Source organism: Primulina tabacum, chromosome 17 (genome assembly GCF_025594145.1).
Source record: "Primulina tabacum isolate GXHZ01 chromosome 17, ASM2559414v2, whole genome shotgun sequence".
Classification (NCBI taxonomy): domain Eukaryota; kingdom Viridiplantae; phylum Streptophyta; class Magnoliopsida; order Lamiales; family Gesneriaceae; genus Primulina; species Primulina tabacum.
Window position 1 is genome coordinate 14360641 of NC_134566.1, and position 23942 is coordinate 14384582.

The 23942-nt window shown below is 34.4% G+C and overlaps 1 protein-coding gene and 1 long non-coding RNA gene across 3 annotated transcripts; both read right to left on the reverse strand.

Annotated features, from left to right (window-relative positions):
- Positions 1-1023: 1023 nt before the first annotated feature.
- On the reverse strand, positions 1024-7627 carry LOC142531020 (aldehyde dehydrogenase family 7 member B4). 2 transcript variants are annotated; one of them, XM_075637002.1, is made up of 15 exons: positions 7500-7627; positions 7183-7319; positions 6672-6758; positions 6421-6552; positions 4853-4925; positions 4724-4746; positions 4561-4624; positions 4348-4393; positions 3850-4030; positions 3318-3494; positions 3059-3223; positions 2170-2310; positions 1986-2083; positions 1632-1781; positions 1024-1250 (listed from the first exon to the last, which is right to left on the reverse strand). In XM_075637002.1, exons 1-15 carry the CDS (start codon positions 7576-7578, stop codon positions 1196-1198), a joined length of 1608 nt encoding a protein of 535 aa, XP_075493117.1. In that variant the 5' UTR covers positions 7579-7627; the 3' UTR covers positions 1024-1195. The 2 variants fall into 2 exon arrangements, with proteins under 2 accessions (XP_075493117.1, XP_075493116.1); XM_075637001.1 differs by having other exon boundaries at positions 7431-7581.
- On the reverse strand, positions 5188-6414 carry LOC142531021 (uncharacterized). Its single transcript, XR_012816202.1, has 2 exons — positions 5671-6414; positions 5188-5574 (listed from the first exon to the last, which is right to left on the reverse strand). It is a non-coding gene; the product is annotated as an uncharacterized LOC142531021 (long non-coding RNA).
- Positions 7628-23942: the final 16315 nt, after the last annotated feature.

Sequence of the window (23942 nt, forward strand, 5' to 3'; positions counted from 1 at the left end):
TGCACCGTTTTTAGATAAAATTTGGCTTTAGTTTCATGTTTAAACAAATCAAGTTATTATTTTATCTACGTAGAAATTAAAATTTTCAATTTTTTTCGAAATTCAAATAATATTGGTATTGGTTCTTTGATTGATATACTTTGGTATTAGTTCCTTGATTGATAAGCTTTATAAATTAAATATCAATATTTTAAAAGACATCAATAGTATGTGTGCATGCAATTATGAAAATTTATTATTGGAATCTTCGAATCATTAGAAGGATCAATTGTGATTATAAATCTTCTATATTATATTTAAAGAATAACTTAAGTTTGTTAAACTCAAAATATATTGACATGAAAAATGCCCTTACATGGGTTATATTCAATATTCAATAATCTTTTTAACATATATTGCAAATAATTCTTTTAAATTAAAAATAAAGATTGAATTTAAATAGAAAATCAAGCAAATTATATTTAAAATTTCCGAGCTTACCAAAAAAAAAAAAAAAAATCAGAACGATGAGCTCTTAATTTCGACCTAGATTTTTAGGAGTACAGATTTGTATTTATTACAATTGAAAACTATAGGATCTAATCGTAATATGTAATGAAATAATCTAATGTATCAATTTTATGAAACTAGAACTCATTCAAATAATCTAATGTGTCAATTTTATTAGACGAAACTCCAATATTATCTGATTAATAAAAAAATATTATTATTTTTACTAAAAATATTAGTTTCACATTAAATATAAATCGAATTGACTTATGTTACGAAAAAACTCCTGCGTGAACATCTCACGAGATATGTTCTCTTCATGATAAACTTAACAAGAAGGCGACACAACTCCCAATAATAAATATTTGAAATTTAACTATTATTATTATTATTTTAAAAAAATGAGCTTTATCCTCTCAAATTGGCAAGGGAAAAAAGTGTATCACAAGGAGACTCACAACTTAAATAGAACACCGTCGTGTGAGCCTTTTTGAAGTGTTTTTCCTTTTAAATAGATACTTTATAGTGCTGATGAAAAATCTATGCAATTTAATTATCCAGAATTGGGAGCTTCCAGTGAAAATTACCATGCAGGAGCTATCCATGAAACGAAGTTCACTTTATTTTTAAAATAATAATCATCTAAATTATTTAAAATAAAATTTAGAGAGCACAACTTCCAGCAAGAAAATTTGACGATTTAACACTACCCAAAGTTGATTCCTTGCGCCAAAGGCAGTTCGCTCCCGTAGTTGATGGTGCTGCAAAATTATAGGAATGTTAGGCAATCAAATAACATTAATTTGGACGTGAAAGTGGATTTAGAAATCCGTGAATTTATTCTAACCATGATAAGTAGAATTGTAAGTAAGAACTACATTTCGATTACTTTTTTTCCTCCAAAATTCGAATCCGACCTATTTCGATGGGATGTCAACAATATCAATTAAATTCTGTCACCTCCCTTCAAATCCAAATCATATCTAAGCTTCAAACGTTCCGCTAGCTGACGGGGAGATTTATAATCACAAATCCCCACTTGTGCTTGTGCCGGAAGAGGGGGAGAATTTGAATTAAAATTCATTTCAAAATCTTGAACATATTTGCTTTGATGTAGAAAATATTAAAGAAGTAGGGTTTACCAAGTTGATCGCCTCATATATTGTTTCCATGAGTCGCTTCCAGCTTCACGCCCACCTCCAGTAGCTTTCTCACCACCAAAAGCACCGCCAATTTCAGCACCGTTGGTTGGAATATTAACGTTTACAATTCCACAATCGCTTCCTTGAGGCCTGAATCAAATTTATGCAGGTGAAATTATGATTTCATAAATAACAAATTCACAACTGCTTGCGATCATAAACTAAATGTTACAAAGAATATTGTAATAAAATGTCAGTTTTCAAATCCTAGCATCTACCAGGGTTATTATCGAAAACTGATGAAAATACACAAGAAGGGAAGCGATGATTTCTTGAAGCAGTTTAATCACTTACCCGATCCATTTGAATAAAATATCGGGTCTGCGAGTGAAGATGGAGCTACTCAGACCCTGAGGTACCGAATTGTTTATTTCAATTGCTTCCTTCAAAGTCTATAAAAATTACAAACCACGTGAACTGTTGTGTAACTCAGCTGGCGACTTTCAGACAAGTGGTAGAACTCTGAATTTGTAGATACCTTGAACTTCATGACATAAAGAACTGGGCCGAACAATTCTTCCTTAACGACATTGGCATCAGGAGATATTTCAACTACAGTTGGCTGCACAAAATTTCCTTTGGATTCTATGACAGATCCACCGGCTATGATTTTTCCTCCCTGGAACAATTTATCAGGACTTGGTCAAGTTATAAAATAAATAGAAATGCTAAGAACATAGAAGTTAGTCGCTGTTGGTGAAATTTAGTGAACCAAGGCCATCTTTCCCAGCCAGCATATGACTACCACACAAGAACGAATCATTTATCTTCTTCTGGAAACAAGTCCGAGCAAAAGTCTGTTATCACTAATTTATTTACCATCAGTTAGTTAATATGCTTCTTTAATACTTTATTGGAAATTCAAAATCTATATTTTCTTCATTTGACATCGTCAACAGCTTTATAACTCAAGGAGCATGTGAATTGTCCAAGTAAATAACTGGATGAATATATTTATGTTATTGTAGATTTTATTTAAGCCATAGCTAATTAACTGAAAAGAAGAATACAGCATATCAGCTTTTACAGATTGATCTTACCCAGAAAACCCTCAGAAACTTTGTGATGTTAAGTGGTACATACAACTCAAAAAGTATCAGCAATGCTGTAATTACACTCTTGCTGAATAAATTACAAGAGGAAACATAGTGAAAATTTAATAGAAAGCGTGCAAATGCTAAAAGTTTCTAACTATTTACTAGAATAAAGTTGGCTACAAATCCTAGTCTACTCCCCATGGGAGAAGAACCAAAGGAAACGAGATACAATAAAAAGCAAAAAAATAAAAACACCGAGTTGATTAAACAATTAGAAGCGCCAAGGGATTAACTAAGTCAATGACAAGTTCTTCAAGAGACAGCACAAACCTGAGACTTGATTTTCTGTATTCCCTTTACAAAATGTTCCTTTGAAGAAGGTGTATGTAGTGGCCCAACTAAGGTGCCCTTCTCTAAAGGATTTCCAATCTTGGCTTGTTTGTATACATCAAGTAATCGGTCAAGTACTTTCTGATAAATACTCTCGTGGAGAAGCTTCATTTTTGACAGTGGTGTGAAAAAATTAGCACATTTACCTAACAAGTTTCTACAGAAACACTGCACAGGAGACTAAAATATTTTAGAATACCAGTCTCCGGCACGTTGTGCATCGCTGACCAGCAGTACCAACAGCAGCAAACAAAATCGATGGAACAGCAAGGTCAATATCAGCATCGTCCATGACAATGATAGCGTTATTCCCGCTGAGTTCGAGCAGGCATTTGCCATATCTTTGATTTACAGTTTGTTGGACCATTAGACCCACCTGAAACCAGCAAATAAAAAATAGTCAAGGATGTAAGTGCAGCCACTGAACCTGCCTGCCATGTAACATGTACAGACACTTGAATATTCTGATAAAGTATCCTGGAAAACTCAAGAAGAAATTTCACCATAGTTCTAGCTTAAAAGTTGCAGGAATAAACTACAAAAGCAAAATCATAGTGAAAATTACCGCTGCAAAGTAAAATACAACAGAACTTTCTACCCAGGAAGATATAAAAGAAGAGTGATTAGTTATAATATAATTTTGAGATTTTATTACACTGCAAAAAAAACAAGCTCGAATATTTCTTGCACAGTAGTAACAACTACACAATACAGGTACTAGACCATATTACCTTTGAACTCCCAGTGAAAGAAACAAGAGGAATTCGTGGATCTTTAGCTATAGCTTGACCAATTTCAGCACCTCCGCAAAATGCTGTGAAAATTGCCCCAGGCAAATTGTTCTTCTCTAAAACTCCAGCAATTATCTTTGTCATTGCTATGGTAATCAAAGGTGTTGATGGAGCGCCCTTCCTTCATTCAATGACAAGACTTTAAAACTATAATTTTTGGCTCACTCAGCTAAACAGTAGGGAGAAAATAGAGTTTGCACAGTGTTTGAAACAGGAGGAGAACTGAAGATTGGATAAGGATTCAGTCTAAAAACTGAGATATTTTTTTTCTCCCGGATAAACAGGCACTTTGTTTGAGAAGACATAGAACATACCACACGAAAAGATCATCAAACCAAAAGAAAATCATTTATGGAACATTTTAAGCATAAGTCATATAATATCTGTTACATAATTTTGAATATTATGTCTCTTAGAAGTAGTGAGCGAAGGACTCACCAGACAACTGAGTTTCCACAGACTAGAGCAAGGCATGCATTCCATCCTGCATTAGACAACAAATGAAAACATTATGATTTTAACATAATTAACTAAATCAAAACCAAAAGCAACTAGGTATTTAATACAAGGTGGAAAAAGAATTCAAGCTCGCCTCTGCCTAACAACATATCTAATAATTATTACTATAAATATTGGTCCTGATGCACATACCAAGCACAGCACAGGGAAAGTTGAAAGCTGTGATAACACCGACTATGCCTAAAGGATTCCATATCTGTTGATTGAATGCATGTAAAATATTAGATATCACTATATATTCTGCCGGACTTAAGATTTTGAACCTGGAAGTCCGTGTCAACAATTTTTAGCATACCTCCAGCATCATATGATTTGGCCCTGCCAAGAAAGCAAATGTTGTAATTAGAAGTAATTAAGCACTACGGACAAACACAGAGTAGATCAAATTTAGCTGATAAATGAACAAATGCAGGGTTGTGCTTACGCTCTGAAGGTATTACTGATCCATTCAGCTGGCGACTTAATCCCACAGCAAAGTCACACATATCTATTATTTCCTGAAATAACATTGCTTTGATATGAGAAAGCATTAAACATGCGATCTTGTTCTTTTTTGGAAGTTATTAAAAAATACCGCAAGGTAATGATCCTGAAAAATGCAACTGAGATACAATTTTACAGACAAATTATGCGGATAATTTTTCTATTTCAGACATTTTGAATACAGAACAAAAATAAATCCCAACCAACCCCAAATATTATTCAATAATGTAAACCTCCGAATTTTTCATTTCGAAGGGCTACTCTAATACAGTAATGATCATGACAAAAGCATAAGGACAATGTGTAAGTTAATTTAAGAATAACTCATCAAACTTCTGAAAATCCGGCTAGTTTATTGGCTAACACAGGAGATCATATTCAGGTTTTGTATCATGGACCAGACTCTAGATTACCATAGTTAATTTTGACAAGGAAATCAAAAGCTTAACACAATAAATTCTTTAATCGGTATATGCGTCCCAATCCCCAACACTAACAAAGGAGTTCAACACTTCACCCAATGCTTTCTACCAATTTCATGTTACATGAACTTTTCCATCTCCTTTTGCTTCAGATTAGGGAAATGATGGGTGCTTCGGGTCTTCTTGTGAGGTTTGATGATATCAGCAGACATAATTACTTCTAGGATCACGGCTTCAACGTCTGTACAAAGCAGATAGATAGATAATCTTTCTATTCCGAGCCATGTTACAGGAAAATGGCATGCGCAATTGGCAACGCCATTATCCATGCACTTACCACAGGGAGTCCGTTTCGTTGCTTTGTTACTTTCCATATCAGTGCCTCATAAATATGGTTGGGATCAATGGGGCGATATGTGATGGAAAAAAGGTTGTGAATATCGTGCTCACAGCAAACACAATGAATTCCAATTATGGGAGGTTTCCAAATTGAAAAGATGATATTTCCTACATAATGTAAATCATAGCAAGGAAAGAAACATTTTTGTCGTGAAACAACATGTTTTAAGCATTTTGAGACCTCAGCAGGTTCAAAAGGCAACAAATGATTTGCAGCCTGAGCGTAACCATTTTCCTGTCTTATCTCCTCATTGTACTGCTTTACTTTGCCGACTGGATAACAGTGACAAAATTTATTCAGTGGCAGCAGGGAGTATGGATTGGGTGTTAAAAAAAGGAAAATAATCGATCCTTGACAATGGCAAGCCCATTTCTAACACGCAAGCAAATCATTTAACTTTTTTCCTTTAACAATTGTATAATTCATACATTGCCTCTTGAAACTCTGACATCAAATCATATATAGCTAGTGGTTTTACATGTTTTGAATGTTATTAAGCTGCAACAAATTTCTGGAACCATTAATCACATCTTCATTTAATTAGAATTAATGAAATGCACATGTTTTCATACTTCATCATTAAGAGATTGGCGCAGTGTATATAATGATCAAAGTTTAACATAATTAATCATGTCTAATTATTAAGGAAACAGAAGATCTTAACCAAAGCCTGATGGCATCACATACCTGAACTTCCCCTATTCCTTCTGCCAATATTTTTCCCATCTCAAGAGAAACAAGGCAGCCGAGGGGATGAAGCTTGGTTCTCAGTGCATCACCGATCTGCCTCACTATTTCACCTCTTTTAGGTGCTGGAATCTGACACGATGAGACAGAAATATAGCCATTCGATTTTCTAGGTTAACAAAAAACAATAATGTTCAAACACAGCTTCGAGTCTTTGGATCATTGAGCACTATAGAGAAATAACGAAAAACCTGCATCCATATCTTGGTGGCCTGGTCACATGCTTGCGTGGCTTCCTCATAGTCTTGAAGAGATGCTTCGGCAACTTCAGCAATTGTCTACATCAACCAAGCAATAGTTTATCATATGTAACTTTTTCCGGAAAATAAATACCTAAGCACATACCATCACTGTCATCAAGCCAAAAAAATATCCTTATAACCTAACAAAATTTCTGTTTAGATAGTTTCATAACTAAAAATATAACAATGAAAAAAAATTTCAAATCACAAGTTCGAGCATCTCCATAATTCCGCTCCAAACAAAAAATCCTCCTCGAGCATCAACACCGAATTCACTTTCTCCTAAAATAAAATAGCTAATCACAATCGATTTAAAGTGATAGATTAATGCCCAAATTGTATCACCCTCGAATAGTTCTCGCATGCAGACTGGTGATTAATTATTAAAACCACCACTAATTCATCAACACATCCAGCTACCAAAAAGAAAAAAGAAGAAGAAAATCAATCGTTAGCTGACCTGATTATCAGAAGGATTTACCGACGAAACCACCGGCCCATTCCCTTGCCATACGCCATTAACATAAGCCCCCAAATTCCTCGGCCCGATCCCGATCTCCTTCAAAAACTCATATTCCTTCCTCGCGAAACTCATCGCTGCATACATTGTCAGACAATCAATACCTCAAACTACAACAAATTTCAGCAACATTTAAAAAAAACACAGACGCTTTAATGTGCATTCGGAACTGGTAAATTTAACAGTACCGTAAGCAGGAGAAGTAGCACTCAATTCAGACATGATCGAAGAATGCGAGCGGAAAAATGAAAACTTACAGCGAAATGTATCGATGCGCAAGGGTATAAAAGGTGACGATGAAGAAAGCAGAGACGTGTGAACTCTGAATTGTAGCATTTTATATTTATTTTCGCCCAAAATATTTCGTTAAATACATAAAATCGTCGGCTGGATTTATCTTAATGGTATTGTAAATAACACGTAGTCCTATAGTCCCTATATTTTCAAATGTTATTACTGAGTAGGCATGGTTAGCGGATGGGTTTGACCCGAAACCGGATTAGAACTAGATCGGAGCCCAATGATTGAGTTTGGAAGCGAAGTAGGTCTCTTGTGAGACGATTTCACTAATTTTTATCTGTGAGACGGGTCAACTCTACCGATATTCACAATAAAAACTAATGCTCTTATAGCATAAAAAATATTATTTTTTCATGGATGACCCAAATAAGATATATGTCTCATAAAATACGATCCGTGAGACCGTCTCACACAAGTTTTTGCTTTGGAATCAAAACCGGTTCGCCTGTACTGGTTAGGGAACTGTCTTGAACCCATTTTTAAATGGGGTGAACCAGTTTTTATTAAAAAAATCGTTTGAAATCGGTTCCAATTTCGGTCGGATCTGGATATCCATAACCAATTTGAATTTTGAATAAAAAATATTTAAAAAGGAATTAATTGGCCCAACAACTATGGCCAATTTGGGGCCAAAATGCAAAATTTTTTTAACTATCCCCTGTTAATATATTATTATTTTTCAACATTTTCACATGACAATCTCATTCTTCCCATTCTTGATCTCTGTACTCAATATCCAATTTGCTATTATTTTTCAACTCATTTGCTATTTGTTGCTATTTACTATACATATTCATGAATTTAATTTCAGTGGCGTCTTCTTCAAATCGAAATTTTATTTTAGTGAAGATTTTGCTACGTCCTAAATTTGACGACGTCAAACCTTGTAATGAGGAGGAAGAAGCTATGGAACTTCCCAACAAAGGTGTTGGGAATTTTTGGACATCGTTGTCCGTCGGAGGAAGCAACACGATGACGAGCACGATGATGGGCCGAGCAAAGTTTGTACACTTCGACATTGAAAAAAAAAGTTACAAACGAATCTTTTGCTGTGTAGAATTTTCAAAAATAAATATTCTTATAAAACAGGTGGTGGTGTCGGTGGTACTGAAACTCAGAAAAATATTTTGTCAAGGTATATAAACTTGTCCTCGATAATTAACTCACTCGGCAGAAAACCAACTCAACAATAAATTAATCATTTAGCTGCGAAAGGTTTTACAATTACAAAAGAAATTTTTCGAAAAATCATTGTTAAATTTGTTACGAAATGTAGTCAACCTTTTTTAGTAGCTGAACAAAAAAGTTTTGTTGAATTTACTAATACTGCTCAACCTGATTTTCGTAATATTTCTAGCCGCAAACTTAAGAAATATTGTTTTGATATATACAAGGTATACAAAGAATCATTAATTTCTCATATTTCAAGTATTAATTGTAGAATTAGTTTGAAAATTGATATTTGAACTAATATAAAATTAGAATCTTATATTATTGTTACATGTCATTGGATTGAAGAAACTTGGATAATGCAAAAAGTAATTTTATCTTTAGAAAAATTAGAATCGTCACACATCGGATATACTAAAGCTGTATATGTTTTATATGTTGTTAAGATTTATGACGTACAAAGAAAAATAATGTCGATTATATTAGATGATGTAAGTGCCAATAATGTTACGATTAAATACTTTAAATATTCATTAATACCAATTTTAGAAAGTAATTTGTTTCATGTTAGATGTGCATGTCATATTATCAACGTATGTGTTAAATGTGTCTTTGATGAATACATGACTACTACGATAGAAAGATTCAAAATATGTGATAAATTATTACGTGAAAGAAGATATGGTTGTGATTGGAAAGCACTGGTCATTGCTAATAGAATTATATATAAGAAATTTCATCTTCTTGTTGATACTCGATGAAATTCTTTAAGTCAATTGCTTAGTACTTTGTTACGTTTTGAAGAATTATTTACATTGTATGACAACATTGTTGTGGTAAAAGCTTTAATATTGACTAACTCTGATCGGGATATTTTGATTAATTGTGTTGCTCTGTTGGAAATTTTTAAATAGGCAACCAAATTTTTTTCTGACGTTAACTACCCTACTGCAACCATGTTTTTACCTCTGCTTTCATTATATTTTTAAAATTTATTGAATATCATACTAATGTTATAAGTGATTTTATTTCAAGTATAGAAGATAAAATTCTAAAATATTGGGAGATTATGTCAATTGTTCATGGCTTAACAACCTTACTTGACCCAAGTCAAAGTCAATGTGCTTTAGAAATATTTTTTCAATATTATGCTAACTTTCTTGAGAAGAATGTTGATGATCAAAAGAAGTCGATTATGCATTCTCTTCAAAAAAAAAAAAAAATCGATTTGTACGCTAATGAATAGGATGGAGAGAGTGTTGGATCTCGGTTTTCTACGTGCCCAAACGCAGCGGAAGTTTAAAATTTTTTTATTTTATTTTGAAAAACAAAATAATATTTGGACACTCGTATGGTTTTCAATAAATAAACATACATAGGATGTTATAAATTATACCTTTGTGAATTAAATCACTGGACTCCAACTAATCCGGTATAAACGGATTAGCTCTTGTTGATTCCTTACGAACTTTCTTCGATGAAATCCTCCTATCAAGTCCACGACTAGATAGTGTGTTCCTCTTCTAATTTGCAGTAGAAAATATAGAAGATGTTTCGCGTAGGAGAAGAAAAATTGAGAGACGGCTCAAAGGTTTATTTTTCTGAAAATGAGGTGGCCAATTTTTTTCTTTGGAGGATGTTATTCTCGAAAACTTGGTGGTGGGTGGCTAGGGTTTTTGACTTGGAAACACTTATTTATAATTAAGTCAAAGCCTAATTACACAATTAACATTAATGGGCTTGATTTAACTAATTGGGCTAGTCCAACTAGATTGATTAATTTAATCAAAGTCCATTATACTTTAGTTATTTAATATGTTGGACTTGTACCCCTACAAGCCCATTAAACATATTATCCACCATATTTAATTTATTAATTAATCAACTCAACTTTTGAGCTTAATAAATTAAATACATTATAAATTCAACATTTGAATTTATTATTTAAACCATAAATTCAACTCCTTGAATTTTTGTCACCTCCAAAATTTAATATTTAATAAACCCAACATTTGAGTTTAATAAATCAAATTCTCAAATTTTATAAATTCAACTACTTGAAGTTATTCTCTCAAAATTTAATTATCATAAATTCAACTCCTTGAATTTACTATATAATATAAATTCAACTTCTTGAATTTATTCTCTCAACGGGAACAAACAATCCAGTACTTGTGTGACCCTCAATGGTTCAGGGATACAGCTAGCCGTGGGTTCACAACTCTTTGTGATTCAGGACATAATCCTTTATACGGGCTTACCCTAATTAGCCTCATTCTTTTCATCAACACCTTGATCAAGAATGTCAGAACTCATTTCTGATTGCACCCATCGGATCATGGTAAGAGCGTCTAGTAGCATCGCCCCATGATCCCCTAGGTATCACTGATAGTGCCTGCAAGAACCAATCGATTATGATTAACGTACAGTACAGTCCTTTCATCTCATATATCCCGATCGAATCTGCAACCATTGGTTCATCGAGGGTTGCATATTAGTTCGATAACTATGTGATAACTATAATAGCGGCATCGCGTGTACTATTGGAGAACTCCTTCTCCAACGTACATCTCGTACTCTGGCCAGAGATTCCATGCACTATTATTTCATTAGTTCACATAGGATATCCACACCCGTAAGTGAGCGGTGAATCCTCGACTACAATGCACTGGCTCCTATATGTGTCGCAACTGTACCCAACCTCGCCACCTGATGACTCTCCTGGAGCCGGTAAACGAGTCAAAGCACAGCCCTAGCATATAGAGCCTCAGTGTTGTCCCGGGTCGTAAGGACTAATGGTGTACAATCATAACCACGGACTTATCCTCTCGATGAATGATAAGCACTTGGAAAGTCCGAGGGAGGGTTGTTCGGTGTAATCATCATATGACTACCCATCTGCATGTTTGGACATCTCTATGCCCTTACTAAGAAACGCAGTACACAACATCACAGATGCTAGTCTCGAGCTCAAGCGACCTTTATCCATTTAGGCGGCTGAATCGACTAGGAACGAATTTAGATCATACAGTGTTTACAAATGAGTTTCAACATCGAATTACGATTCATTTGTATTAAAGTATAATCAAGGTCTTTATCTATATTTGATAACATGGACATACAGATAAAGAAATAACAAACCATGAAATGATGAATTATATTAAAATAAAGATTGTTAATTACAACCGAGTCAATAAAATCCCTAGCCAACAGTTGGCTTGCAGGGCATCTACTCTAACAATCTCCCACTTGCCCTAGAGCCAACTACCCATAAACTTTAATCCCATTGTTTCGCGATGCTTCTCAAACAATGGGCCTGGCAAGGGCTTCGTAAGTGGATCAGCAACGTTATCTGCAGAGGGGACTCTTTCGACTGATATGTCTCCCCTTCCCACAATCTCCCGATTGATGTGGAATTTCCTCAGTACATGTTTGGGTCGCTGATGAGACATTGGTTCCTTTGCTTGCGCAACAGCACCAGTGTTGTCGCAGTACACCGGGACTGGATCAACTCCATTAGGAATAACGCCCAACTCTTGGACAAAATTCCTCATCTAAACTGCCTCTTTCGCTGCTGCAGATGCAGCAATGTATTCAGCTTCAGTAGTGGAATCCGCAACGGTGTCTTGCTTGGAACTTTTCCAAGAGACAGCCGCACCATTAAGCATGAATACGAAACCACAGGTCGATTTCGAATCATCTACGTCACATTGGAAGCTAGAATCAGTGTAGCCTTCCAATTTCAATTCTCCACCCCCATAGACCATGAACAAGTTCTTAGTCCTTCTTAAGTACTTAAGAATATCTTTCACGGCCTTCCAATGCATTAGACCAGGGTTCGCCTGATATCTGCTTGTAACACTCAAAGCGTAAGCAACATCAGGACGCGTCGATATCATACCATACATGATACTACCAATGGCTGACGCATATGGAACACGTGTCATCATTTCTATCTCTTCATCAGTTTTGGGACACATTGCTTTAGATAGAGTAACACCGTGACATATTGGTAAGTATCCTCTCTTGGACTCTTCCATAGAGAATCGCTTAAGTATGGTATCGATATAAGTGGCTTGGGTGAGTCCTAGCATCCTCTTCGATCTATCTCTATAGATCTGTATTCTCAATACATAAGATGCTTCACCCATGTCCTTCATGGAGAATTTACTAGCCAACCATACTTTAGTTGATTGCAGTAATCCTACATCATTCCCAATGAGTAGGATGTCATCAACGTAAAGTACTAGGAATGTCACCGCACTCCCACTAACTTTCTTATATACGCAAGGTTCCTCAGGATTTTTGGCAAAACCAAACTCTTTGATAGTGCTGTCAAATCTGAGGTTCTAACTCCTTGACGCCTGCTTGAGACCATATATTGATCTCTGAAGTTTGCATACCTTATGCTCACTTTCTACTGATGTGTATCCCTCATGTTGAGACATATAAATTTCTTCTTTGATGTCTCCATTGAGGAATGCAGTCTTTACATCCATTTGCCATATCTCATAGTCATACCATGCTGCTATGTCTAGTAATATTCTAATGGACTTAAACATAGCAACTGGTGAAAAAGTTTCCTCATAGTCAATTCCTTGCCTTTGAGTATAACCTTTTGCAACTAGCCTTGCTTTGAAGGTCAATACCTTCCCATCCGCCCCAAGCTTTCTTTTGTAGATCCATTTGCATCCTATGGGAACGATTCCCTCAGGTGGATCCACTAATGTCCAGACTTGGTTCGAATACATAGAGTCCATTTCAGACTGCATGGCTTCAAGCCATTTGGTGGAATCAGTATCAGATATTGCTTCCTTAAAGTTCTTTGGATCACATCCAACACAAGATTCATCATGGTCTTGTTCATGAAGAAGTGCATATCTTGCAGGTGGTCTAATAATTCTATCAGACCTTCTAGGAGCTTGTACTTCAACTACTGGTTCTAGGGGATTAGGTTCAACTTCTAAAGTTGAGGGAGTATCTTGAATTTCTTCAAGTTCAATCATCTTGCTTTTTCTATCTAATAGAAACTCCCTTTCCAAAAAAGTGGCATTTCTTGAAACAAACACTTTTGATTCATTTGGATGATAGAAATAATATCCAACAGAATTCTTTGGATATCCTACAAAGTAGCACAAAGTGGATCTACTATCCAATTTGTCTCCCATTGTCCGCTTCACGTAAGCAGGACAACCCCATATTCTCATGTAAGAATATTTGGGAATTTTTCCCATCCATATCTCATATGGTGTTTTATCCACTGCTTTAGTATGGACATTATTCAACAACATTGCCGCAGTTTCAAGCGCAAAACCCCAAAACGATGTAGGCAATTCAGTGAATCCCATCATAGATCGAACCATCTCCATCAAGGTTCGATTACAACGTTCAGAAACACCATTCAATTGTGGTGTTGCTGGCGGAGTCCACTGTGAGAGAATCTCATTCTCTTTTAGATAATCCAAAAATTCAGCACTCAAGTATTCTCCACCTCGATCAGATCGAAGTGTCTTAATACTCCTTTCTAGCTGTTTTTCTACTTCAGATCTGAATTCTTTGAACTTTTCAAATGCTTCAGATTTGTGTCTCATTAAATAGACATACTCATACCTCGAATAGTCATCAGTAAAAGTAATTAAGTAGGATTGCCCATATTTTGTGCTAACGCTTAGCGGGCCACAAACGTCTGTGTGGATCAAATCCAGCAGACCATGTGCACGTTCCACGTTTCCCTTAAAGGGAGCCTTGGTCATTTTTCCTTTTAGACATGACTCACAAGTAGGTAGAGAATTTATGTCTGACAAGTCAAACATGCCTTCTCCCACTAGTTTGTGCATCCTTCTTTGGGAAATGTGACCTAGTCTAGCGTGCCATATCTGTGCGGGGTTTGGATCATGTAACTTTCTTTTGTTTGTTGTTGTTTTCTTTTGTGCTTGGATATTGTTCAACGGAATATCTTTCAATTTTAAGTTATAGAGATCGTTCATTAATTCGTCGGTTCCTATCAAACATTCATTCTTGTAAATATTGCAAACACCTTTAGCAAAAACACAAGAATAGTCATCTCTATCAAGCATAGAAATAGAAATAATGTTTTTAACCAATTCAGGAACATATAAAACGTCTCTCAAAAGTAACTTAAAATTATTGTTCAAAATCAAAGTAATGTCTCCAATAGCAGTTGCAACAACCCTTGCTCCATTCCCCAATCTTAGAAATGTCTCGCCATCTCTAAGTCTCCTGCTTCTTGCCATCACCTGCAAATCATTGCAAAGATGAGAACCACATCCGGTATCCAATACCCAAGAAGAGGAATTAATTGAGACATTTACTTCTATGTAAAACATACCATGGCCAGAACGCTTCTGGGCTAGATACTCCTTGCAATTACGCCTCCAATATCCAGGTTTATTGCAGTGGAAACAGACATGCTCTGACTTGTCGGGCTTTGAGGGCCCTGGAGTAGGTTTCTTGTATGGCTTTTTGTTGGGCTTGTTCTTCTTTAGAGGGGCAGAACGCTTCTTGCCTTTATTTGGGGCTCCCTTTTTCGTACCAGACGAAGAACCCACTAGAAGAACAAGCTTCTCCTTCTTTATTGTGGCCTCATAAGTAGTAAGCATATTGACCAACTCTTCAAGGGTGGCCTCAAGCTTGTTCATATTAAAATTAACCACAAATCCATCGAACGAGGGGGGTAATGATAGCAGGAGAATATCAGTCGCAAGCTCACCAGGAATAACCACGTCGAGCCCCACCAATTTCTCAACGAGCCCAATCATCCTAACATCATGCTCATGGACAGAAGTCCCATCTCGCAGACGTGTAGTCATGAGTTCTTTCACAGTAGCATGTCTCTCTGAGCGAGTCTGTACTCCATACAACTCTTTCAGATGAAAGTGAATGTCAGCAGCATTCACAGCCTCCTCGAACCGCCTCTGCAATTCATTCGACATAGAAGCCAACATATAGCTTTTAGCTTGGAGATCATGGTCCCACCATTTCTCAAGCTTAGTTAGTTCAGTCTCACTGATGTCCGAAGCTGCCTCCTTCGGTGGCTTCTTATCAAGCACATACAGAATCTTTTCCGAGCTCAGAACAATTTTTAAATTTCGAAACCAGTCATTATAGTTAGGGCCAGTCAACTTGTTTTGATCGAGGATGATAGAAAGTGGATTGCGTGACGTCATTGCAAATATACTGAAAGAAAAAACAGATAATTGTTACTGATTATTTTAAAATAATTTTAAGATATAAAATATGGATTTTATTTTATAAATCTCCCTCCCACTATTTTGACATTTCCACCACCCTCTGATGAAAAAGGGAAATCGTATTTCCTTAGTGGGCACGTAGAGTCCAATTAGTCAATTATAATCCCGAATAATATCAGCCAATTATAATTTCTAAAAGGTAGAGTCCAATTGCATCCCTATGCAACCTCCACGTGTTTTGCCTCACGTTTAATAAGGACCCAATAATATGACGTCGTTTATTTTCACGTGTCAAACCAACCTATCAATATTGAATTATAGTGGACGCTCGCCATGAGTTCTCCCAATAATATGAGCCGAAGTCATGGGAGTTCCACTCAATTCACATCATATGTCCGGTGGAAGTCACAGCTTTCCGGCGTACAGGCCTCCCTAATAATATGAGCCAGACACTGTCCGCGGGTAGCGATCAACATGCAACCACGGTTGATGGAAGGCAAGGAAAAATTAAACTCTTTTAATTTTTTACTTTTTCGGTTTGATATAAATTTTGAATCTTATTCAAAATGAGGGATTTTAATTTCAAAAATTGTCTCGTCATTTTAATTTTAAAATCACGTGCCACGAGTTTGTATGTTTGCCGGATCCATGCAACTATATTATCTAATAATATACATACATGCATACTACTATATATCGCATATATCATAATATGACATTCAACAATAAATAAGGATGATCGATCGCCAACACTATTAAATCCATGTGAGCCATACATGGATCCAGGTCCAAAACCTAGGTGAATGCAGGGATGCAAATGCAACTATTACAAGAGCTTCCAATATTTTACATGTCTTCATCTTGTTCATCGGGCCCACCATCTTCCAGTCTTGATCTCCCATTATTTCTAATCATTACATTTAAATAGCCATGGCACATAAGGGATACATCTCATGGGGTGGGAACGGGCCATAAACCAGGCTCACTTTAATAATATCAAATATTAAAAACGAATAAAACAGTAAAATATCCTAACATACACCTAACACATTGGTCAAGGCTCTCGATCATCCTTCATGCATTTAATATCAAATATTAACATCAATTTAATTAAACAATTTAATTAATTGATAAATCATATATCTAATAATTTTATCAATAACCACCACAATTATTAAAAGATTTAATAAATTAAATAAACTTCTTTATTTAATTTCCAATTAAATCAATAATAATTGATTTATTGTAAAAAATCATTTTTACCATAAATAATTAAAATCATATTCTAATTATTTATTTTACAAGAAAATTATTAATTTTTCAAAAATTAATTTTTCAAAATAAAAATTGAACCATTTTTCAAAAATAAAAATTTTTCCCAAAAATTTGAAAAATCAGAAAATTGCACCCTGGGCCCAAACAATTCAAGCCCATCAATTTTCACGCTTCCCGAGACAATCCCGGGCAGCCGCCCTCGCTGCCCGAACGTTTCGGGCAGTGGCAGCCACCTGTGCGCGCAACGCCGCGCGCAGCGTGCGGACGCTCCGCACGCTGCGCCGCGTTGTGCGCCGCGCAGGGCGGCGCACATCGTGCGGACGTTCCGCACGCTGCGCCGCTCCGCGCGCGCCCGCTGCGCGTTCCTGCGCGCGGTCTTCCCGGAACAGTTCCGGGCAGATCGCGAAAAATAATTTTTTTTTTGTTTTTGAAAATCCGAAAAAAATAATTTTATGGTGCATCAATTTTCTGAAAATTTTCTTGTGTGGTTAGAAACAAATTATTCAATATAATTTAAAATCATACGATTCAGAAAACCTAACTCTGATACCACTGTTGGATCTCGGTTTTCTACGTGCCCAAACGCAGCGGAAGTTTAAAATTTTTTTATTTTATTTTGAAAACAAAATAATATTTGGACACTCGTATGGTTTTCAATAAATAAACATACATAGGATGTTAGAAATTATACCTTTGTGAATTAAATCACTGGACTCCAACTAATCCGGTATAAACGGATTAGCTCTTGTTGATTCCTTACGAACTTTCTTCGATGAAATCCTCCTATCAAGTCCACGACTAGATAGTGTGTTCCTCTTTTAATTTGCACTAGAAAATATAGAAGATGTTTCGCGTAGGAGAAGAAAAATTGAGAGACGGCTCAAAGGTTTATTTTTCTCAAAATGAGGTGGCCAATTTTTTTCTTTGGAGGATGTTATTCTCGAAAACTTGGTGGTGGGTGGCTAGGGTTTTTGACTTGGAAACACTTATTTATAATTAAGTCAAAGCCTAATTACACAATTAACATTAATGGGCTTGATTTAACTAATTGGGCTAGTCCAACTAGATTGATTAATTTAATCAAAGTCCATTATACTTTAGTTATTTAATATGTTGGACTTGTACCCCTACAAGTCCATTAAACATATTATCCACCATATTTAATTTATTAATTAATCAACTCAACTTTTGAGCTTAATAAATTAAATACATTATAAATTCAACATTTGAATTTATTATTTAAATCATAAATTCAACTCCTTGAATTTTTGTCACCTCCAAAATTTAATATTTAATAAACCCAACATTTGAGTTTAATAAATCAAATTCTCAAATTTTATAAATTCAACTACTTGAATTTATTCTCTCAAAATTTAATTATCATAAATTCAACTCCTTGAATTTACTATATAATATAAATTCAACTTCTTGAATTTATTCTCTCAACGGGAACAAACAATCCAGTACTTGTGTGACCCTCAATGGTTCAGGGATACAGCTAGCCGTGGGTTCACAACTCTTTGTGATTCAGGACATAATCCTTTATACGGGCTTACCCTAGTTAGCCCCATTCTTTTCTTCAACACCTTGATCAAGAATGTCAGAACTCATTTCTGATTGCACCCATCTGATCATGGTAAGAGCGTCTAGTAGCATCGCCCCATGATCCCCTAGGTATCACTGATAGTGCCTGCAAGAACCAGTCGATTATGATTAACGTACAGTACAGTCCTTTCATCTCATATATCCCGATCGAATCTGCAACCATTGGTTCATCGAGGGTTGCATATTAGTTCGATAACTATGTGATAACTATAATAGCGGCATCGCGTGTACTATTGGAGAACTCCTTCTCCAACGTACATCTCGTACTCTGGCCAGAGATTCCATGCACTATTATTTCATTAGTTCACATAGGATATCCACACCCGTAGGTGAGCGGTGAATCCCCGACTACAATGCACTGGCTCCTATATGTGTCGCAACTGTACCCAACCTCGCCACCTGATGACTCTCCTGGAGCCGGTAAACGAGTCAAAGCACAGCCCTAGCATATAGAGCCTCAGTGTTGTCCCGGGTCGTAAGGACTAATGGTGTACAATCATAACCACGGACTTATCCTCTCGATGAATGATAAGCACTTGGAAAGTCCGAGGGAGGGTTGTTCGGTATAATCATCATATGACTACCCATCTGCATGTTTGGACATCTCTATGCCCTTACTAAGAAACGCAGTACACAACATCACAGATGCTAGTCTCGAGCTCAAGCGACCTTTATCCATTTAGACGGCTGAATCGACTAGGAACGAATTTAGATCATACAGTGTTTACAAATGAGTTTCAACATCGAATTACGATTCATTTGTATTAAAGAATAATCAAGGTCTTTATCTATGTTTGATAACATGGGCATACAGATAAAGAAATAACAAACCATGAAATGATGAATTATATTAAAATAAAGATTGTTAATTACAACCGAGTCAATAAAATCCCTAGCCAACAGTTGGCTTGCAGAGCATCTACTATAACAGAGAGTAACCTGCCAGAGCCACAGAAGAGCCGAAAGAAAAAAGTGAAATAGGAGAAATCGAATTCTTTCAAAGTTTGAAAATACAAAAGTTGAAAGAAAAATCGGTTACAACAATACAATCCAATGAGATGCAGATCTATTTAAGCCAATATTTTCAGACTCCATAAAAATTTCGATTTTTTAGAATGATAGAGAGTAAATTTGCAACTTTATCTAGTTTTAAGAGCAACTGCAAGAGATGTCCTAGCAGTTCAATGTTCAAGAGATGCTTCCGAATTATCATTTTCAACATGCGACAAAATGATTAAAGAACAAATAACTAATTTAAAGTCGGAAACATTTAGCATACTAACATGTCTACAAAATTGGTTTGTGGCAAAATAAAAGAATTGGATCGCCAGAGCGATAGATGAATTTGTAAGCTCGTGTTCCGAGGAAGATCCAGACTATTCCAAATATATTTTAGTAAATCATGATGAATTTTAAATGTTTAATGTATACATCAATGTTTCATTTATATTTATCATTTTGTGTGATGTATTTTCTCAACTCAAAGTACTTAATAAAAAAAATTACCATTTAATTTTTTCCGTTACTATTATTATTTAAAAAAACCATGGAACTGATTCAAACCGAACCGGAATTGGTCCGTAAACAACCAGTTTGGATTATTGCATTCAACTCTACTGTAATTATTGCATTTTACACATACCTACCTTATCAAATGTAAAATTTATAACACGCAAACAATATATGTCTTGAATTTTAGCGATTTGTTCTAAAAAATCGAATATAAGAATTATTTCTTAGAAACTCAAGACTTATAACTAAATAAGAGAGAAAAAGAGAAATAAATGTATGTACTACTTGCAAATGAAGTGCTTCCTTAGGGTATGTAGATCTCGTATATAAAAGCATGTTCAATTGTGAGATTACGTTGAAGAGATAAAGTTGTATGCTAATGTCAATGTTCGTAACTTCATTTCATGTTCTTGTAGTAGTGTGAGATGGAGTCGCGAAGATGATGTTGAATTTAAACTTTTTATTTCTTTAAATAACTATGTATTTAATTAAAAAGCATAATAATTAAAATTAAATTTAAAATTATACATAATTTAAAAAATACTATAATTAAAAATTACATATGATTACAAAGTTGACGAATTCTACTATGCATCCCCATCACTCCATGTAAACTCTATATATATTCAATCTAAGTCTTTTTGAAGCATGTTGTGCAATTATCGATTTTGAATGCTAACACGCCATTCCATTAAGGCATTGAACTCTATGATAGGATATCTTGAATGGACAACATCTGGATGGCACATATTCGTAATCTTGAGCATGGAAAACCATGATATTTTAGCATATAATCTATTTCATCATCCATAGTCATGTTATGAAGAATGATACATGTTTTTATTATATAATCTAAATCACTGGATCTTACATACGAGATGAACATCTCACTATATGTCAGCATTCTTGGAGTACACAAATTGTTCGCTCAACTTCTTTTCTCACCCCCTCTTGATATTGTGCAAAAATCCTATGTCTTTCGAGATGGGTTGAGGGATGATTTTCACAAAAGCAGCCCAAGATAAATAAATATTATCAGCAAGAAAGTATCATATGTTGTACTCATTCTCGTTCACATCAAATCGCACTATAGGGGCTTCAAACCTTTGCAAGGTCGAAAAATAAATTGGACCTCTCAAGCACATTGATATCGTTGTTGCATCCTGGTATGCCGAATATGTTTGTCAAAATCCACAAATCTTTTTTATGCAACCTTCTATAGTATGATTGAATGTTCTTTTTGGTGTTATTTTGATATTGTCATACCCAAGCTATCAGATAATTCTTTGAAGCCCAATGCATGCTATCAAAATTTCAAAGCATCCCAAAATATGTCATTCGAGCATTTTCAGCAGTTGACAGAGTAATATCCTCATGTATTGGTTGCCTCAAATATTTCTCAAAACAATATATCATATACCTCCCTGCAAAATGTTTTCAAACATTCTAACGTTGTCGATGCACCTATCCTCAAGTATTTGTCAACATCGTCTCCAACATCATATGCAAGCAGTTGGGTCGTAGCCAAAATCTTCTGAAGTGATGACAACTCGAGCTTAATGGTTGTGTACCTCCGTTGGACAAAGTAAGACATGTTGGGTTGTCAAAAGCTTTCACAATTCTAAAAAACGAAGATTTTCTAATTTGTAATTGCCTTCGAAAATCTTTCTCGCTGTAGATGAGATGAGCTATCGATGAAGTAATCTTTATATAATATTTCAGTCCAGGCAACACGTTCTCGATTTTTTCATTCCATTTTTAGTCACGTGCATGTTAGGGATAGTGCCCTTAAAGCATTGTAATTGTGCTTTTATTATTCACTAAAACAAAATTTATTATTGATATGTTTGCGTGAAATATATTTTCTTAAATATCATAGCAAAATCCATAATATATTGGATTTAACCATTATTTTTGTATATATAAAATCTATATATATAGGAAAATTAAAATTATGAATAATAAACATAAATTAAAACTGCAATAAAATTAATTAAAATATGAGATATTGAATTAAATCATCATTAATGCGGCCATGAACTATGAACGTGATCGTCGTGTCCAGACCGTCAATATGGAGACATAAATGGGGAACATTTATATATGATGGGATAATTGATTACTATAAAAAAAATTTATTAAATTTTTTTTATAATATTTTATAGTTTAAAGTATATTAAATATGTAAGTTTCATAAATTTTATAATAATTTATATAAAAAATATGTATTGTATAATTATATTATTTTTGTTATTTTACAAGTTCAGTAAAACAAGTATAAATTTGGCTAGAAAAATGAGAATGAGATGATTCTTAAACATGAAGTGTATTTCAATGTCCACAATAATGATGAAAATCTTGAGATAAAATTCTTTCCACAATTGAGGTCAAATTGAGCAAGAAATGAATATGATATAAATGGAACAGTTTTACCAAGCATCATTATTTTGATCGTATCTGTTAAATATTTGGTACAATAATATGAAAATTTATCATAATTCAGAATAATATTTTGTTTATGTGGAACACTGTTGGTATGATTGCCAAAGATGAAGTACAAAATGCAACAAATGTTTCGGTCATTCATGAAGAAAATTGCATCAATTATATGTATAAAATAATATTTATTTTCTTTTATCTCCCAAATTAAACTATAAATAGGACTGCATTGTGATGAAGAAAATCATCCCAGATTATACAAACTAAACTTTGAGTTCATATTTTTCTCTTTATTTTTTTAAAATTTTTTCACTTAAATACAATTATCATGCTAAGTATATATTACAAGTTCTTTATTTCCATCATGAGTAGCTAAATTTTCAAAGTCGAGATGAAAATATGAAGCTCTTGGTATGATAGTAAGTAATATTGTTTAATTTTTATTTTATTTTATTTAATCATTTTTATATATTTTACTTATAAATCGATTTTTTGATTTATTGATATTATATGTTACACCAAATTTTTAGTACCACTTAAATATTAGTTTGGTATTACCAAATTTTAAATTGGTACCTTGATTTATCATATGTATATTATCATAATATTGAATTCTTGGCACTGTTTAAATGTAAGTTTGATATTACCAACTATTTAAAGTGGTTACCTTAATTTGATTTTTTCAAATATATAACTCAATAAATACTTGACAAAATTATAAGTTTATATATATATATATATATATACAATATACGAATAAGAGTATAATATATAATAATATAAATAATGATTATTTAATTTATTAGAATCATCCTATCAAGTGGATTTCAATTATGTTAATTTATTTTAACTTTATTTAAATACCAAGTGTGAATCATCTAATCTCGATTATTTAATTTAAAATTTTGAATATATAAAAATCATCATTTAAGGATAAAATAATTAAAAGATAAAAAAGACATCATATTGGCATTATAATTATCTTAGCTTCTATGTCGATACGACATTCACACTCACTGAATAATATTCTTGTGGACAACTTGCTCTTAGGAGTACAATAGTCAAAGTTGTGGCAAGTTTTTTGGGCCGTTGTTGGGGAAGTATATTTTACTCTTAAGTCTATTTATTTTTTTTAATTTTTATTTTTTCTTTGAATTTTTATTGTTTTCATGTGTTTTTTTTCATTTG

Excerpts from the sequence above, each read along its gene's own strand:
- LOC142531020 (XM_075637001.1), bottom strand. The coding sequence starts at position 7,578 with ATGCTACAATTCAGAGTTCACACGTCTCTGCTTTCTTCATCGTCACCT. Across the intron at positions 4,926-6,420 it reads AAGGAATAGGGGAAGTTCAG|GAAATAATAGATATGTGTGA; the intron begins GTATGTGATGCC and ends ATGTTATTTCAG. Across the intron at positions 4,625-4,723 it reads CAAATCATATGATGCTGGAG|ATATGGAATCCTTTAGGCAT; the intron begins GTATGCTAAAAA and ends TTCAATCAACAG.